The sequence below is a fragment of the Bactrocera neohumeralis genome, chromosome 5 (assembly GCF_024586455.1).
Source record: "Bactrocera neohumeralis isolate Rockhampton chromosome 5, APGP_CSIRO_Bneo_wtdbg2-racon-allhic-juicebox.fasta_v2, whole genome shotgun sequence".
NCBI lineage: Eukaryota > Metazoa > Arthropoda > Insecta > Diptera > Tephritidae > Bactrocera > Bactrocera neohumeralis.
The window spans coordinates 9043084-9063514 of NC_065922.1; the positions used below are offsets into that span (position 1 = coordinate 9043084).

The 20431-nt window shown below is 38.4% G+C and overlaps 1 protein-coding gene across 2 annotated transcripts in view; it reads right to left on the reverse strand.

Moving 5' to 3' along the window:
- Nucleotides 1–414: 414 nt before the first annotated feature.
- LOC126758538 (protein lozenge) overlaps nucleotides 415–20431 on the reverse strand; it is a 47180-nt gene continuing 27163 nt past the window's right edge. For both annotated transcript variants that reach the window (XM_050472852.1, XM_050472851.1), the window contains exons 5-6: nucleotides 15451–15666; nucleotides 415–1434 (exon numbers count right to left, since the gene is read on the reverse strand). In XM_050472852.1, the coding sequence (XP_050328809.1) occupies nucleotides 536–1434; nucleotides 15451–15666 (1115 nt within the window). In that variant the 3' untranslated portion in view covers nucleotides 415–535. The remainder of the gene's footprint in view (nucleotides 1435–15450; nucleotides 15667–20431) is intronic.

The window sequence follows — 20431 nt, forward strand, 5'->3', positions numbered from 1 at the left end:
CAAATAATAATAAAAAAATTATAATTAAATAACAAAAAAATGTGTTTTAAGAAAATTATTTTTCAAAAACATAATTTTTCAAAAAAAAATTTAATTTTAAATTTTTTTTTCTCAAAAAAAATTTTTCAAAAAAATTTTAATTTTCAAATAATATTAAAAAAAAATATAATTAAATAACAAAAATAATGATTTTAAAGAAATCATTTTTCAAAAAAAATATTTTTCAAGGAAATTATGTATTTTTTTAAATTTTTTCAAGTAAATTATTTTTCAAAATTTTTTTTTTTTAAATTATTTTTTAAAAAATTTATTTAACAAAAAATGTTTCAAAAAACATTAAAAAAAATAAAAAATGAAATAAAAATCATTTTTCAAAAATACTATTTAAAAACAAAAATTCAAAAAAATTACAGTTACGCTTATCTACAATTAAAAAAAATATTGTATCCTTGGGTTTTTGTTTCCAAATTTCAGTTTTCAAGTCAGTTCAATGTGCAAGTACGTAAGACTTCGTGGTTGCACCACCACCGCCCGGTCAATACGGACGCCAGACGTTGCCCAAATCGCCCACATCCACGTTGCGAGCGCCGCTGTGTGGCTCACCCGTTACGGACGCATCACCCTGTGGCACATCCAAGTGTGTTTGTTGTTGCTGCTGCTGCACCTGCGACTGTGCGTCATGATGTTGCTGCTGTTGCAGGTTGTGTTCGCTGCTCGTGATCGCCGCTGCGCTGTTAACGTCCGTCGCTGTGACCACACCGCCGTCACCGCCGCCACTGCCACCACCCATTTGGGCGTCATGTAATGCCTGCGCCGATCCTTGTGCACTCAAAGCTTCGTGATCCGATGTACCAATGCCGATCTCTATGCTCGATCGGTAGCCTGTAAGCGAGCTGATCAACGAGTTGTCGTGCACATGCACATGAATCTCATTCTGATTGACGGTGTGTGAGTAGAATTTCGGACATAGCACCATGGTGGGTGCTGCTTGCCCCGGGTAACCGCCACCTTGAGCGGCACAACTGCTATAATTGTAATTGTTGTAGCCGTTGGCAAAATTATTGTATGTGGGGTAGGTGTTGTTGAGAGTTTCCAGCTCCCCTTTGCCGGCGTCGTAGTGGTTGGGACTGCAAATGGGTGCTTGCGCATGCGGCATGTAGGTGCCAGTGGGTGCTGCCATGCCGCTATGTGGATAATCACATAAAGAGGACATGTCCGTTAGCATGCCGGGTACCGCAAGACTATGATCGGTGGTTAATGTCGTCGGTACGCTGGGATCGTAGCCACAGTGCGGCAGATTGGTGGGCGCGGCAGCGGTCGGTGTGTGATGCGGATATTGGTAGGGGTTGTGGGTTCGATAGGGCGTATAGGCACTTGTATTGTACGACGGATAACCGGTTGTCCAATCTGCGGCGCCCATCAGTGCATTGGCTTCTAAGAAAAATAAAAGAGAAGAAATGATACTCATTAATTTTTTGAGAAAGCCATAATGTATGATATACTTGTATAAATATATGAAACGGTTTATGTTTTTAGTTTGTCTTTCAATGGAAATCCATTATCTTATTATAACCGTATATAAAATCTGAAATATTTAATTTCTCTTCTCTCTATGAGAGTCTCTTAATTCAAACCTAGAAGTTTTTGACATTACAGGGGGCCGTGTTTTAGTCGCCTCAACGGATTTCTGAAGGGCTCAAAGTGCTTCACATGAGAGTCTCTTAATTTATACCTAGGAATTTTGGTATTACGAAAATACCGCATTTTCAACTGTTGAAGTGAAGTTCGCTTGATCCCGAAACCTAATATTTCATATAAATATATTTATAATACTGACCGATCTTGGTCATGGTTTTTTACTCGCCTATCTCAAGCTTACATGTTTCCAGATCCATTTCCGACCGAATAGACCACATCCAGCAAGGAGTGAAGAAAATATAGCAGCCGTAGCTGAGAGTGTACACGAAGACCGTGGAGAGTCGATTCGGCGCCGTTCGCAGCAACTCGAACTGACGTATGGAACGACTTGACGCATTTTACTTCGAGATCTTAAATTTAAAGCGTACAAAATACAGCTTTTGTACGAACTGAAGCCGCTCGCTCTTCACAAACGGCATTGCTTCGATCCATGGGCTCTTGCAAAGTTCCAATAAGATCCGATGTTTTCGAGCAAACTTTTGTTCAGCAATGAAGCCCATTTCTGGCTGAATGGGTATTTAAACAAGCAAAAATTCCGCATTTCGGACGAAGAGCAATCTCAAGAGATTCAAGAGCTGCCAGTTCGTTCAGACAAAATAACGGTTTGCTGTGGTTTTTAAGCAGGAATCATCAGTCCGTATTTCGTCAAAAATGATGCCGGTGAGTACGAAACCGTCAATGGTGACCGTTATTGCGCCATGATAACCGACTAAAGTGTGCCTAAAATTGAAGTTCGTGATATCGGCGACATTTGGTGTCAACAAGACGGTGACTCTTCCCACACATCGCATCAATCATTGGATTTATTGAGAGAACATTTCGGTGAGCAGATAATTTCACGTTTTGGGCCAGTCGATTGGCCGTTAGACCTTTTCCTTCGATTCAGGCGTTGGGGGCAAAACATCACGCGAGTCATTCGCCAGTTACAAGTCGAAATTCTCGAACGAGTCATCGAAAGTTGGACTTAACGGATGGACAAACTGAGACGTAGCCACGTTCAACATTTGAAAAGGATAATCTTCCTCTAAAATAAATGCCAAAGAATATTTTTTCGAACGATAATAAATATTTCCCATTAAATAAACTTCAAATTTCAAATGTTGAACGTGGCTACATCTCAGTTTGTCCTGCACTTTGTTTTCAAAGTAGGGAACCTCGAAATAAATCACCCTTTAGTATGTATTATGTTTAAAAAATCTAAGATTTTTCGAATAACCTTGATTCTATTAAATTTAAAGAATTTTTATTTAGTGCCAGGGTTCTTAAATGAAATTCATGTACAATTGACATATCAAAACATGTCATAAACATGAAATATCATAAAGAGCGCTAATTGAAAAATAATTTCATGTTACAAGCCGCGAAACGAACAGTCACAGAAACCCCTCATATGCAACCGCCACATGCATATATGGTACATATGCACACTTTCAGCAAGAGTACCGTTAGAGACTACACACATTATATGTCAATCATGGAAAATTGCAATATATGGAACCCCGCTGAGCGCCATCAATAAAACGTATGCAGAGACATCAAATCAACGCAGAACAAAATGTCGAGGCAACAATCACGGAAGAAGGGTTGCCAGCGAAACGAACGCGCGTTACACAGAGCGCCAGCTACAACGGCAGCATAACAACAAATTTGTGTACATACAATTTATAACAAGAGTGAAGACATCCTGAAAGGAGTAAAAAACAATGCAAGGAAAATTCCTCTCCAAGTATTTAGACAAGTATTTGTACGTGAGCTTGAGAAAATCCGTCAAAGGCAGTCAACGTTAAGTAAATAAATAAATACTTTGATTAATTATTTAGAAAATTGCGCAGATTGAGCAGGTGTTTGCGCAAAGGTAGCTAGACCTATAATTACTTGTATAAGTGAGGTTATGTGTGTGGCATAAAAGCAGAAGCGGAAGCTGCCACTTACGAGTGACGCTCCTCGGGAATGTTGGTGATAATTTCCTCTGAAGTTAATAAATTGAATTCAACGAAATTAGACGGAATGGCTGGAGTTTGGCGTTGAGTTGGAAGATCTTGAATTTTGACAGGCGGATTCTTAGGAGGCTCTTCCGTCATATTAGAGGCATAGAAGCTGGTATGTGCACAATTATATCTACCATTTATTCAACAAATTTAGCTTATGGAAATTACTATATTGTCGCCAACGTAATGAGAAAACTCTACGGCTGCCAGATAATACAGTAGAAGAAATGAGAATACGCGGGCAGTAGCCGACTGTTACCGTTTCGAATAAAATAATACGAAATCCCATACAAGTTAATCAGTAACCCAAACCGTTACTTAACAATATTTTTGTGATACGAAAGAGCTACTGGTATTCGGAGTGCCTTGTGTTCGAGTCCTAATTTCAACAAATCTCAAGATCAGTGACAACATCAAGCATATTTTTGACTAAAGTTTTTAAAGTTTTCCAGTCCTCGAAACATTTTTCATAAGCACTTTTGGAGATGGCCTTCAGCTCCTGCAGCGAATTTTGTTTTATCTCTTCGATCGGCTGACAATGGGTTCCATTTCGATAATTCTTTACTTGTTTGCATGTCAAACTCTTAAACCCATTTCCCATCGGCAGTTAAAATGCTCTCCATGAATGTGGAATCCGAATTCGTACGATCAAACATGTGCAAAGAGACTTCTTTACGGTACCATTGTTGAAAAATATTCCGTTTTATAGGAATTAGTCAAACAAGAACGCGTTTCATACCCATAATATCCAACAAAATCATTGGAACGGAATCGCGAGAGCTCTCTCAGCTCACTCAGTGATTAATAAAATGTCGAAAATATAAACCAAAATATCTACCATACGATTCTATGATCTCACCAGGAAGCAGTACTTTGTTCTCAGTAAACACTTCTGTCCTAAATTTAGCACTAAAACACTTAAATAGACAAATAAAGTAACCAATCTGTATAAAAAAGATAAGTGGACCTATACTGGGTACTTTTTTCGCTTAAATTCTAAGAAATTTATTTATATACAATCTGATCACATTTGACCCGGACTAGTCGGTAATTTTTTTTCTAGATTGATACAACTGATACAACCTTTTTATGTTCGTGTGGTATTTGATATCAATATGCCAATTAATATGTGTTTGACAGCACTTTGTTTACGATGCTGGATTGATAAAGACCAACTCAGCCGAGATTTATAACAAGTGTATGGAAAAAAACGTTGAGCAATACCAACAGCTCCGTCAAGATCGGTGAGGACCTCTCCGAACTGTTCAATACCAAAGGAGATTTCAGACAAGGCGACTCTTTATCGTGCGAGTTCTTCAATCTACTTCTGGTGAAAATAATTCGAGCTGCGCAATAGTGAAGGTCAAATCTTCGATAAGAGTATACAGCTGCTAGCGTATGCCGATGATATTGATATCATTGGCGTTAACAACCGCGCCGTTAGTTCTGCTATATCCAGACTGGATAAAGAAGTGAAGCAAATGGGTCTGGTAGTGAACGAGGGCAAGACGAAATATCTCCTAACATCAAACAAACAGTCGTCTGCATTCGGGATTTAGCCGCCACGTCACTATTGGCAATCATAACTTCGAAGTCGTACATAATTTCATCTATCTTGGAACAACAACGTCCATCAACAACGTCAGCTTCGAAATCTAACTCAGAATAACTCTTGTCAACTGATGCTACTTCGAATTGTTTAGGAAATTTGAGAAATAAAGTCCTCTCTCGATGAACGAAGGCCAAACTCTATAAGTCACTCATCATTCCCGTACTGCTATATGGTGCAGAGGCATGGACGATGACAACAGCTGATGAATCGACATTACGAGTTTTCGAGAAAAAGGTTCTGCGGAAGATTTATGGTCTTTTGCGCGAATACCGCTAACGATGGAATGGTGAGCTGTACGACGACATTGACATAGTTCAGCGAATTAAGAGACAGCAGCTACGCTGATTAGGTCGTGTGGTCCGAATGGAAGAAAACTCCAGCTCTGAGAGTATTCGACGCAAAACCCGCCGGGGAAGCAGGGAAGGACTATGGAGTCCGTTGGTAAGACCAGGTGGAGATGAACCTGGTGTTTACGTCAACAAAGAAGAGGTATGGAAAAATGGATTCAGCGATGGTTATAAAGATTTATATTAAAATATATGAAACTGTAGTGTTTTTTTTTTGGCAGTTTGGGTCAAATTGGATCAGATGATTATTCTCCTTCTTCCTGTTTATTGGCTTAGATGATTCAGTCCTGCATAATTGAAAAGGGTCTATGTTTGACAATATATTAGTTACTTTATTTCCAAAACTATATACATATATATTTAAAAAGAAGTTAGATCTAACTTCATATATCATAAACGGCTTAAAAATACACTCAACCTCACTTACAACTAAATTACCACCCGTGACATGTGCTTACAAATACATTAAATATGGCAGTGAAATCGTATTGCCGCCGTCTTCTCTGCACTTATCACATTTTAATGTTTCAATTAAGCGAAAATTACAATAGTCATAACACAACAACAACTATGTTATTTACAGTAATTTAGCCAAGTTGCAATATTACACTTAACCTTCCCTCACTCGCCTTGCCCTCTCTCTCTCGTACCATCGCCGACCTGCCGTCCTGCTGTGGGTTCCACACAGAGTGCGTAGCCAGTAGCAAACCGCTGCCAACAGCACAACAACTAAATAAATTATAATGTTGCATTACAACGTTGCAACACCGGCAACAAAAGCAAATTGCCATTGCTACGCTACTGTTGCCTTCAAACAAACACCGAACATATAATTTACGAGGCAGCAGTGGCAGCGCGCGGGCCCCACAACTCAAAGGCTTGCAATCGCGTAGGATTTTCTTCACATTTTTTGCTGCTTTTTACCTTGCTGCTGGCGGTCTTTAGCGGGTGCGCGCAGGAACAAAGCGGACGCAACGAGAATTACACGCTGCAAATCAAACAAAATACTGTCGGCCGCTGCCCAGTGTACTCCACGTCATCGTGAATGCCGCTAAATTGTTGGCGAAGGCTGATTGTCTGCTGCTCGCCGTCGCCGTCGCCGTCACTGTCCTTTCCATTCCTTCGGCGCGCTTACCAGCCAAAAGTGGCTAATAATGGTCAACCGACCGGTGCATGCCGCCTGTGTGTGTGTGAGCCCTCGCTTGCATGTGTTAGTACGTGAGTGTGGGTTCAGTTTTGTCATTAATTTACCCTTCAATTGACGTTTGATAATTGCAAAGGACTTGTTGGAAATAAATTTCTGCATGTGTGAGTGTGTGTGGATATGCACTCACATTCGCTATTTCCCATTGTGTATATATTTTTCTATTTACTACTTTGTAAATTTCACTTTTTATTGGAAACATAGCACACTTCCATATGCTTGTCGAAATTTCGTTTGCGGAATCGTTTGTGAATGTCTTGACCACATATTCAATATAAAATTAGGGAATCTGATATCGAATTTGTAATCAGGATTCCCTAAAATCCTCGAGTAACAAGTTTCAAGCCAAACCGATAAGTTTTCAAAATCTATCTAAAAAGTTGAGTTCGCCACTCAAAGTGAATTTTGAGGTTAGAAACAGATCATGTTCGGTCGGACTTCGGATTCAAGCTCAGCGAACCCAAAAACTTATAATACACCAGATTTGGTGAAAGTAAGTCCTCAAAGATTTTTTTGTGGACCTGTGTATTTAGTTTTTCAGTGAAAACTCAATAAACATCGTCTGGATAGCCAGTAATAGAAGGAAATGAACAGGCAGAAGAGTTGACCCACTCAGAGACAGCAGGGTATGCAGGGTATCCTTTAAACTGCGCTTCACTTTTCATCTTCTTCAAGAGTTGCTGGACTCTAAAGGGACACTTCCCGTTGCGACGACAGTCGGGTCTAGGTAACCGGCACGACCCGGATCTTTTATCCGGCCAAAGACTGTCAACTCGGGAGAATTCTGCCGGTACAACAACAACAACAAGTGTACACCGCAGACCTTGGAGCACTAGCAACACAGGGTTTGGTGGCGGTCAGTCAAAAAACTTTTTGATTTTGGTAAGAGGGAACTATTATATTGTAGGGATTATCACATGGCATCTACCTCCAAGATCCCACCTTAAGAAATGTGAGAAAGTAGAATTAGCCGATTGTAACTATGACTATACGTGATGTTCTTGGCTTCATATTCTAGTCGAAGCAAACGCCTTACGACAGACATTATGTTATGTTAAGCTTTTGTGTGTATTTCTGATATAAAAAAAAACTTCTCATAAAATCCGTTTTTATTTTCGAAAGGAATTTCCACTTGTAGACGAAAATATAGCAGAGGCCTAATACTTATGGCAAAATTACTCCTTATAGGCTTATAAGGGCTTGTAGGTTTTTTGTTTTTTTTTTATGTAAGGGGAAGCATCAAAAGTCGGCACTTCAATCCGCTAAACCTAACCTACTCCCCACTCCAGACTCTCCCACGGAACCACCTGATTAAGTATTACTACGTGGCTTGTAGGTAGGTATGATCATTTAAAAATTATTTTTGGTGTGTTCGTGAGAAAATTTTATGATCTTAGCAACTCCTATTAAGATATTTAAATACTCAAATCGAAAAAGACGAACGCTGAGTAGACGGATAAGACCACATCTCAGTATGTATATCAAATGTTCAAGCTTGCAACAAAAGAATTTGCATACTCAAACCACTTTACCCACACCATTATTCTCTTTTTTGGTAGCAACGCAAAGAATGTGAATAATACAGTTATTCTTCATATACAATTGTATGGATTAAGAATTAAACCGGAAATCGATCATTTGTAATTTGTACCGCAAATTAGCCGCTACTACACGTACACACCACGGATAGGCGTAGTAATCAAGTCTTTGCCCATCAAACAACACTGAGAAGAGCACAGAAGATGAATGAATGAAGTGCGAAATGCAAGTGATCACTGCAAAAACCAAGTAAAGTTCTCACACTCCACAAATGATCGGCGATCGGTTCACCAAAGCGTATGTACTGTTAGATATGTGTATGTAAATAAGGCTCACCATTGGTGAGAGCGCATCTTGACGGAAATGTCTTGGATTTTAGGCACTCGCCGACTTCTACTTGCAAACTCATTCAACTCATTCATCGAAATGCTTTTTACTTCTCTCAGTCGCACTTTCTCTCTTTCTTTTTCTCGCATTGTCGTTGGCACTTCCCATGGCCGCACATCGCATTAGCAGACAATGGCAGCACACAATGTTGCATTCTGCACCTTTGCACCCAACCCAGTGGCGGAAGAATGCCAATTCACCCGGCCAATATTAAATCGCAACTAAGAAGCATATGAGCACTTTGACTTGACATTCTGGGCCAACAATGGTAGATTTGGCCAACGGCATTGGAAAATGGCTGCGAATGGAACGGAAGTTGCCACAACGCTTGCGGTTCCACCGTACAGGCATACGTACCTACACTCATGTGCAGCACAATAGCAGTGGGCCGGTAGCAGCGGTGGCGGTGGCGGTGACGGTGACGGCGGTCAGATCTGCGGTTACCAACAATGGCTTACCGCAAAAATTCGTCGATTCATCGACTCATACGTTCGGCCTTTAATGCCGCTGTGTTTACAGCTCTTTATTTACTGCCTTCTTGGCCGACCGCGCTCCCCGACTGTAGCTCATTTGGCTGGCTCATTGCGTTTTGTGGGCCAAAAGATTTCATTTCGCAGCGTTCCCTTTGATCGCCTCTTCCTGTGCAGAAATTGCATTCGGCTATTATGCTGCCTACTTGCCGACACGCACACACACTCATGCGTTTGCCGTTTAATGGAGTAGGCAAATTATATGCAAGATTGTGGGATATTTGCTGTCGCAATTGAATTGAAAGGCTGCCAAAAATACAAATTTAAAACGCTTCCGTTTGATTAAGAAGTCTGCGGTGAGATGAGAAAGAGAAGCGCGAGCTTTGGCAGTTGGTCAATTTGGACAGCTGAAGGTAGTAGGTGGTAAGAGGCGGGGAGGAAATGAAGAAAAGAAAAAGTTAACAGTAATAATTTGTTGTACTATATACATACATACATATGTGTATGTAAGTACATATATATTATTGAATATGCTGTACATATTTATGTATAATTTTTCCAAGGATAGAGCTGAGTAAAAGTTCAAATGATTACAAGAATAACCTTGGGGACTCTCACATAACTACTAAGGATTTTTATAGTTAGGTTAAGATAAGTTAGGTTATGGCGCTGATTCTCGTATCAAAGTTAATACAGGATCCCATTTGGACAGCTGTGAACGCTAGTTCTTTATGATTCCCAAAACTTCCAGATATGGATCACTAGGTCCGATCGAAGATGCGGTTTGCACTTACAAAAAATTTATTAAGGTCACATCGTCAGGTTCGCCGAAGGTATGTCTAACGAGTTGTTTCCTGGCATAAGCTGAGAAGTTGAGAAGAAACTCTTTAGATTCTTCTACTTCGCCTTCTTCCAAAAAGCTTTAGCAATCTGTATAAGAAAAGATTTGTACAGTCAGAATACCTACCTGAGAGATTAGCCTAGCTAAGGGCGAGTAGTGCCAAGAACCTCTTGCATTTCACGCTGGGCCAAAAAGATCTCCCTACTTGGTTATTAACCAGTTTTTGTTAAGTTTACGGGAAGTTCATACAACCAAAGCCACAGCGCAAGAGGAGGAGTTCCCAATCTGAAGAAACCGCGGAAAGGATTCCCTCCCTAGCAAACTCAAAGGTTTTAGTATCCAGCTTCCGCTATGACCAAACACTCCAACAATCCGGATAACAAAGTAGCTTGGTGCTACTGAAAAAGAGGTCAAACTCTCTTTGACTTGTACTGTCAGCGAGCTCAAGGCCAACTCTCTGAAGAAAGTTGCGCTTCGAGACAGTTCATTTGCTGTTACCTTCAGTTTAAGGACATTGTAGTGTTCTGGTAGCTTGAAGCTACTATTGATGGAGAACTTCCGTTAGAAAACTCCCACACCCATCTTTCGGCAACGCTTTGTAAAATTCTCTATTCTTACCAAATATGAGTTATATACTATATAACTTATAAGAGTCAAAAGTAAAAGGAAATTTATATTATTTTTGAATTAAAATTAAATTTTACATCCGAGAGGGTATGGGAGGGTTTTATTGGAGCCAGTGTAAAAATTGGACGATGGGCCCATTTTTGATGAAATCACTTAACTCGACACCCGATCTACCGATTTCGACTAACTTGGCATTCTTCTTACATTACTATCTCACAGTGTGAAAATGGGCGAAATCGGACTACAACCACGCCTACTTCTCATATAGCACAATTTTAAATTTCTCCTTGCAGTACACAAATCAAGATGATAAAACTTTGCAAGAATAATGCCTTTAGTGTATGATACTTTATGACTAAAAATTGCCCAAATTCAACCAAAACTTTTCAAGCCTGTATGTACCGAATATGTGGACCCGGTACCTACAGTTGACTTTTGACCGAAAATATCGGTCAAGATTTGGGATATATAATTGAAATTCAAGGATAACCTTTTCCTGACAATGGTAACTCTGTAATCAAAAATGGGTGGAATCGGGTCGATACTTCCCTGTGCTCCCATGTACCTAATATAAGGATTTTTGAACTTCCAGGTGACTTCATACCGCATATATCGCCCAAAATATGAGTTGTCTTTATGAAAATGAGAGAACGTGTCTTACTCAGAACACATATTTATACCCTGAACAGGGTATATTAAGTTTGTCACGAAGTCTGTAACAGCCAGAAGGAAGCGTCGGTGACCCTATAAAGTATATATATAAATGATCAGTATGTTGAGCTGAGCCGATTTAGCCATGTCCGTCTGTCCGTATATTAGCTTCGGTGCAGCCGAAGTTAACGTTTTTTCTTGTTTTATGTCTAAAATGGATAAAAGTGGGCAAAAACTTGTCGTAGCTAATAATATCAGGATTTTCGAACATCCGGCTGATTTTACTCCATATAATTGATGATTGTATGTGTGGTACCTTAATGAAACCCAGGAACATGAGATTAAATTTCATACAAATTTTCTTCCATAACTTGAATTCTCTCTAACTCGAAGTTTGTTTGGAGATTAAGGTGATTCGATTTAGCGAAGTTCAACTGTATATATAATTGCTTGAATTCCGATCCTCTAATTGGCGGTTTTCATCTTAAGGCCATGTCTTTGATTCCTGCAAGCTGCAAGAGTATAAAATGTTCGGTTGCGACCGAATTAGGCCCTGCTTTACTTGTTTGTATATTTTATAACAAAATTGAAAACATTTTCCATCCTAAATTACAAATTTAATCACAATTACTTTTACGTAAGTAATGTAAAAAAGTGGTTTCTTGGTGATAAGAACTGTGTTAACTCAATATAAATATGTACATATGTATATTTTTTAATCGGAGTTTTCTTCATCCAACATCTGCGCAACCGCATTTGGATTGATTTGTGGCTTTACGCACTTCAAAACAAATTTCATACACATGTACGATATACGCGTACTGAGTGTGTATATATTTAGATACAGAAAGTCTACGCATTTCGTCCACTCACAAAGCAAAAGTCCTCACACTTCATACAATCACTATAAAATGTTTAATATACAAGCATATACATAAGTATATATATATATATTTAATTAACCATATGGTACGTATGTGATATAACGGCACAATCTTCCTACGACCTTTTAAAGTGATTTCTCAGAATTGTAGGCAAGTTTTTGGCTCACTCATATGATGGAAAAGTATGTATATGTGTGTGTGTCTGATTTCTCGAAGGTTTAATCTCTTCCTCCCAATTACCGATGTTCCACTCATATTTGTTTTACATTTTCAATAAATTAACAGCTTAAGCGCCACTTTGTTGCTTTTGGCCTACCGCCGTGTACTGGTAGTAGGTACATATGGTTATGAATTTACGCTCCACTATCGTGGTAGGCATTTCCGGATTGTGAAACGAAGAAACTTTTTTTGTAAATTCGCACCGATGTGTCATATGTGTCATTAGCATTTTGTGAAAAAAAAAATCATGCGTTTATATTAAAATGATGCTTGCTTCTGTCCCATTATAAATACAGGTCATATGGAAACATAAACAGAAGCAGATAAACGCCGTTTTGATGACACTGTTGTTGTTGGTTTCCTTAAACTTAGAAAATATCCAAAATCATTTAATCGATTCACACTTCGATTACCGTGACTCTTGCGTAGGTGTGTCAAATCTATACACATACTTGCATACATACATACTATAAGTGAGCCATGAATTTACCATTTGTTGAATTAATTACAAAATTTATGGCTTCGAAGTAGACAACTTTGGCTATATGCAGATTGAAACTTAGAAAACCGAAGAATTGTGACTAAGAACGTTCAATTTCTTAACTTCAGCTCCAGAACAAGTAAATTATGCCTCAAAGTCACTTGTGAATTTCAAATCAAACTTTTACATATACATACATATTTGAGAATATTCTCCGAAAATTTGTTGTTAATCCAGCAAATAGTTTCGAAGATATCTACATGTACTGTTATGAGCAAAAAATAGTAAGTTTTGTGCATAATTCCGATATTCCAACGATGCTAGTAAGATCTCTGACTGTTAAGCGTCGATTCTCAAGCACCAATTCCTTCATTTTATTGATATGTTGATTATCAGTTGAACCAGGTGTCATTCACAGTTATATCAACTCAGAAAAAAAATATTTCGATCAAAGGGTTTTCGCGCAATATTTAAATTAAAAAGTCTTACTATTTTTTGCCCACAGCATAACAGTGAACCAAAAAAAAAAAAAAAAAATTGTACTGTCAGATGGCATGACTTTCAAGTGACTTTTCTCCCAAGCTATTAAAACTTTGGATTTCATCCAAAGGTGCGAAAAATATTGTTTTATAAATTATCATAATATAATTGAAATTTATTTTAAAAAATACAGATTTCTCCAAAAAACTAATGATTGCATAATAACTCCATTTTCGTAGACCAAAAAAAACCTTGTACACTTGAATAAATTGACATCTTAACACTTTTTAAATAAAATTAATCTTTGTACATTTGCCTCCTATCATGGTTTGAAGTATTTCATTCATAGAATGCAGCAAATTTTGTCCAAGTTCATGAGGCATATTTGCCTATATTTCTTAAAGAAGAGTTTTAATCTCATTTTAACTATTTCCTTTCCGCTTTCATAACTTTGTCTCCATTTAGGCCATATACGTGTTTTATGGGATTGAGCTCTGAACTCAGGTGAGGTTGTGGCAGCACTTTTTTCACGTTGTATAACAACAATTCCTCAATAAGTAAAGCAGAACGTTTAGGCTCGTTATCCTGAATAAAGCAGAAGCCGCCATTTAAATTACCTTCAGCTGCTGACGGAGTCAAATGATTTATTGATATTGTCTGTAGTCCACTACTTACATAATTCCTTCGATGAAAACGAAGAAGTCGCTCGACCTGCCATAGCGACATCACCTCGATCTATGGACTTTTGAAAAATGCCAAGAAGATCCGATGTTTTCGAACCAAATTTTCTTCAGGCCCATTTCTGGCTAATGGGTAAGTAAACAAACAAAATTTCCGCTTTTGGGACAAAGAGCAACCTTGAGCCGGTCGATTGGCCACCAAGATCGTGTAATATCATACCTTTAGACTTTTTCCTTGTGGGAATATGTAGTCTAAGGTTTATGCGGACAATCTCGCGATTCAGGCATTGGAGCAAAACATCACGCGTGACATTCGCCAGTTATCAGGTGAAATACTCGAACGAGTCATCGAAAATTGGACTCAACGGATGGACCATCTGAGACGTAGACGCGAACAACTTTTGAAAGAGATAATCTTCAAAAATAAATGCCAAAGAATGTTCTTTGAAGTTTCTGTGTTTTTTCTTAAAAAAAAGTAGGGAACCTCGAAATGGATCACCTTTTATAATATGTGACCTGGTCTACGGAAAGGGGGCTTAGGTGTCAAAAAAAAGGAGAACAATTAATGAGATAACGAGAAAATGACGATTATTTTTAACAGCTTTTCCCAGAAAACTAGTTTTCGCACGTTAGCTCCCTTTTCGTAGACCAGGTCACATATATAGATATGTCTCGTACAGAGTCGTTCTCCATTAAAGATCATGAAAAAAGTCTGATTTTGCTAAAAGTTTTAATTTTATAACCACACAACCATACAAAGATTATTCGGAACTAAGTATTCTGGGTCTTCGCAGAACATTCGAAAAAATCAGTGATTCAAAGGTGATTCAAAAGATTTACTGAAATGAACTCAATATATAAAAACATACATACATATACAATTTGAAAACATAATAATTCGATCATTTCTTAACGGCCTAAAATAAGCGATGAATAATAACAGTAAATTACAACGAAGAAAGTACATAAAATAACAAATACAATGCTAAAGAAACTTACAAGGAATAATGATGAAATTAAACCACAGATTTCGAAGGAACGACAGACACATTTTCTAGAAAATCGCAATTATAACGGTTAATGTGAAGCACATAAAACTCATATTAGAATTTCGAAAGGGTAATAATAACTCTATACGATTCGAGATTGCTACTGTCGGGCAATCAACTTCAACAAGAAATCAAACAAACAATGAAGCAAGTGAACTACAAAGCGCTTGTAAGCTTCAAAGCTAAGAAGAACCTATGACGGAATGATAAATGACAAGTACACACAGAAATGCCTAATGCAGTAGCTTGCGTAACAGTTCTCGTTTTAATAAGCTTGTCTTAATTCAAATTACCTGATATCTCTGCCGCATTTGGTTTATATATTTCGTTATTTATTGTCCGGCTGCTATTGGGCGATGAGTGATTGGCTATTTGCTGCAGCGCATTGGTACTGGAAGACACAGCCGGCGGTTGGCGCATGGGGCGACGCGGTTCGAAGTCACGCAAAGGCGTCGGGTAGGGTGAATCGAAGATGCCTACTGGGCGAAATGGAAGACCGCCGGTGGGACCTGGAAGAAAAAATTAATGTGTTTGTGAATTAAAGTTTTCTTTGTATAATAGATAAAATATGTGTGTTTGTGTGGGAATGATGAGTATGTAGATATAAAAATTGTACGTTTCTGCAACTTATTGGTCACCAATTTTTGTGATTCTTAACATACATATTAATAAAGTGTAAGTTTTGTGTTTTGAAACGAAGAGATATGAAATTCGACCGGTTCATAGCTAACAGGGTCTAGATGGATTGTGCTACAAGTACAGACAGTAGTAAGTTTCATATATTGATTGATATACACAGTGGCTTTACCAATCGGAAGTTTGAAAATTCTATAGAAGGTATGTCAATGGAACACATAGTATTGCCTCTTTTTTTATCCATTTTTGGCATTACCATATATTGTCGAAGCAAAATGCTGGTCTCTGATTTTCAAGATCGAGGCCGTTGTTTCCTTTTCATTGGCAATGGTATCTACGTGGCAGCTCCCAATCCCACAAACTCGCTAGGCGAGTAGTATAAAATTTCATAGACATTTATATAGCGAGTAGCTTGTTTCAAGACCGACGCCCGCTCGCAGCCGCATCTCTGGTGAACAGATGCTGCAATTAGACTTCAGCGAACCCTTAAACCGAATATGTTGGAGAGGCACTGCTGAAGCCTCCTCTCTTTTCTCTTTAACCGTGACGACTCCAGGCTCCAAACGGGTTGGCTATTGCAACCTACACAAGCGTTACTTTTTACTCTTTTTCAGGGTTCGCGCCAAAGACGCAAGAGTAGGAATTGGGTACAGACTACAACTGTAACTGCTTAACCAGAAGCATAACTATACTCCATTGCATCCCTTGCCTTAAAATTCAGCACACTCTTGCCAACAGGTGCCACTTTAGGCTGAGCAGGCAATTGAAAAGTAAAGACCTTTGTCGACGAACAAAGACCAAACTCTTCAAGTTCCTTATCAGGTCCGTTCCGGTTACATACACAGGACTGTCTTGGGAACGGCACATCATTTCCGTCCTGCTATATTGAGGCATGGACAATGACATCATCTGATGAGTCGGCCTTAGGAGTGTTCGAGAGAAAAGTTTTGCGGCAGATTTGTAGTCCCAGTAGATAGAACGATGAGCTGTACGAAGCAGCTCGAAGAGAACACTCCAGCTTTTAAAATTTTTCGATTCAGTACCCAACGTTGGAAGAGGAAGATCTCTCCTCCGTTGGAGAGATCAAATGGAGAAGGACCTGGCTGCACTTAGTATCTCGAATTGGCGCCAAATAGCCAGTAAAAAAGAAGACTTTGAGGTTTTATAAAGTGACTCACATGCCATCATCAATATATGGTATAACGAGTAAAGTCAATCCAATCAGAGGAAGTTTTCACCCGAATTTATTTACTTATTTAAGGTACAAAGGCGCTTTAGGTAGGTGTTATTTGAAAAATATGTGCTCTAAATTTGATTAAGGCAGCTCTCATTTTAGCCGTTATATGCTGTATAAAAACAACCGGCAGCTCGAACATTTTTTTATTAGGTATATGGGAGCTAAGGGAAGTTTTGACCCGATTTTCCCCACACTTGACATAAGGACATGCTGTTATCATCAACGAATTTCATTAATTGATCTCACAGATTGAACGATATTTTCGATAAAAAGTCAGTCGTAAGCACTCGGGTCAAACATATCTGGTGTGTGGGGGCTTGAACAGTTATATTATGATTTTCATAGATTATGATTTCTTTTAGAACTTTAATAAACTTGCGCCTAAACTGGCAATTAGCCGGAAGAAATCGGTTAAAAATGGCCCTTAAGGAGTCCCGGTGGTCTAGAATTTTCAAAAAATCGATTTTTTTTTTTGATAATTAGAAAGTACAGTCCTTTAAGAATATACTGTAAAATTTTTGGAAGGATATTCACATTTATTTTACCTTCTACAGCCGTTTTAGCAGGTAGCGCGCGGTCGAGGGGCTCGATGAATGGATGCTTTGTACGTCATTTATTTCAAAACTACTTTTTTCGGCGTGCCGTTGATCCGAATCATTTGAAATTTTAATATGGTGTTTATAAGACCAATATCTATCGCTGGAACTACGATCGAATTTTAATTTTAAGAACTTCGATTTTTTTTCGATCTAAAATTGCTCCAAAAATAGCTGTTTTCAAAATCTGAACTTCAAAAGCGCGAAATTTTTTTAATTTTCAATATTTTATTTTTTGTTTGTAGTCCCAGCGATAGCTGCACTCCTACTGATTAATAATTTATTTGGTTTCTATGTTCCAGATGTTCAGAAGAGTCAAAATCAACAACGGCACCGGAAGTCATCTTTTAAGATAGCTTTTTTTGGACGCCATTTTTAATATTGTACTTTTCATAAATGTATAAGTAAACTGTAAAAATTTTAAATTGATTGCTCTTTTTTAAACCTTAAAAAAAATCCAGAAAACACCCTTAATTTGAGGGTTCTAGACCACCGGGACCCCTTAAATCGTTCACCCTACGTTATCCTACTAATTACAATAAAATATTACACTGTTATACTCTACTACAACAATAGCAACTTGTAACCTATATGAATAATAAACACAATAGGGCAATTAACATACTTTCAAGGTAATCACACCAATAAGAAACGATAAAATGGCGCATTTAAAAACACGATAGCCAAAAACGAGCAACGAGAGTACATACATATGTATGTATGTACATAGTCAGTGAAGACTTACAAATGCTCTACTAAATTACACAAACACTTTCGAGCAGAACTTAATTTAAACGCCGAACAATAAAAAATGAATTCAGTGCAAAACCGCAAGTTTTATTATTTACTTTTTTTGCTTTGCTGTTTAAGAAAAACTTCACTTCTGTTGGCTGCTCTTCGATTTCTGCAAAGAATGCCAAAGTCTAAAGTGAAATTTTTTTTGCTGACACACTGACCCAACATAACGCCGTGAAACGCTCATATTTCCACAGGTGCATTTATACATTTTGTATATAATATATAGTTTTTGCATACATATGTATATGTATATGTATGAGTATGTATGTACTATATACTTCGGTGCATATCCGTTACTTGAAATATATATATTAGTGTTTAGTAGTCTTTAGTTAAGCAAGGGTTAGTAAACGACGCCGCTTATACCTATACATATGTATATATATCGACAATATATGTATGTGTGAGTATATATAGTATGTATTTGGTATATAGATTGCATGCCTTATATACTTTTATGCTTGAAAATTTGATAAAAATCATGCATATGGTCATGCTGTGTGTGCGTGCGCCTTAAGCCCCTTCATTTAACCGATCTAATATTGAAATATTTTGACATATACGTCACTACTGCACACATACACACATACATACGTACATAATACAATGTAATAGCTGTTTATGCACTTATATTCATAGCTCATTTAAGGGATTATAAAAAGTGTGCATGGAAATTGCATTGAAAATGGCAAAGCGAAAACGATCCTTTGTTGGGTAAGTTTTTTCCGACTTTGTTGTTGTTGTTGTTGCTTTGTAATTCCTGCTTGCGTAAATGCTAATTATGCCCTTGTTTTATGCGGTTTTCCGCATTTTTACTTTTCCTGCATTACCATTTTCTCCAAGTGCCAGAGTGTGTGTGTGCATTAGTGTGTGTGTGTATGTGTGTGCGTGTGGGCAATTTGTAGGTGCAAAGAAAAAACAGTTTGTGTGACCACATGGCTGGCATGCCAAATGTTTTCCAAACAATCAATAATAAGGTGCCAGCGCCTGGACTCAGCTGGATACGCAACGACGTTGTTCCTTGAGTAGATAATAATTGTTTACCGTAAATATATGTACGTGACTTGATGCGCTCAAGTGGCAAAAAGTGAGATTTTTTGTGGCTTTTGCCGCACACTTTTTCCTTTTGATATTTGTGTCCTTTGCGAATTGTGAAGGTTTCGTGTATTTTTTTTATAATGACTTTGTGTATAAATATACGTATAAGTCATAAGAGGATATCAATATGTGCCTTAAATATGGATGAGTGGCAGGGGTGAGTCGCACTGCGGCCGGGTGCCGGATCCAAAATAGGCAGAGGTTTTAGGTCGGCCTCGTACCCGAACCAATTGGAACCAAGGTATAAGTGCAGAATGCATTCATACTTTGGTTCTCCAAGGTATGAGTGCTGAATGCATTTTTGCTTTGTGGCGCTGATCAACGCATTGTATTGATCTACGTGCTTCTAAAAATAGAAAGATTCGTGAGGTTAGGCATTCGCAGGCAGGTACTAACGTAAATCACAACGGACTCTGTACTGAGGTGCGTAAAAAGACTATGGAATACTTTAGGTTAGGTTAGCTTAAGAGGTCGATCCTTACAAGATTTTTACTTGAACTGCTTTGAACGCCGGTCCGTTGTGTTACCTAGGAATGATCTAGGATGGATAATAAGACCCTTAAAAATCGGAAAAGCACCTTGAGTCTATCACAAATTTGTTGAAATGGCCTATCTCTTCTGGTCTTCCGAAGGTAACTTTGACTACTAGCGTCCAATAAGATTTTTAACTTTACCGCTTGAATGTCTATTAGACAGTGTCCAGTAAGAACTCCTACGATTGCGGCAAAACGAAATAATAAAAGTAGTTCAGTACATCTTCCGCGTTCTACTCTAGGCCAAAAAGGATTTTATAGTCGCACGGGAGCTGGTCTTTGACAGGCGCCTCCTAAGCGCACACGAGGTTCATTAGGTCGGTAATAGAACCCAAGACGTCAATGGAGTTCCAACTCGGTCACATTCCGATGTAAG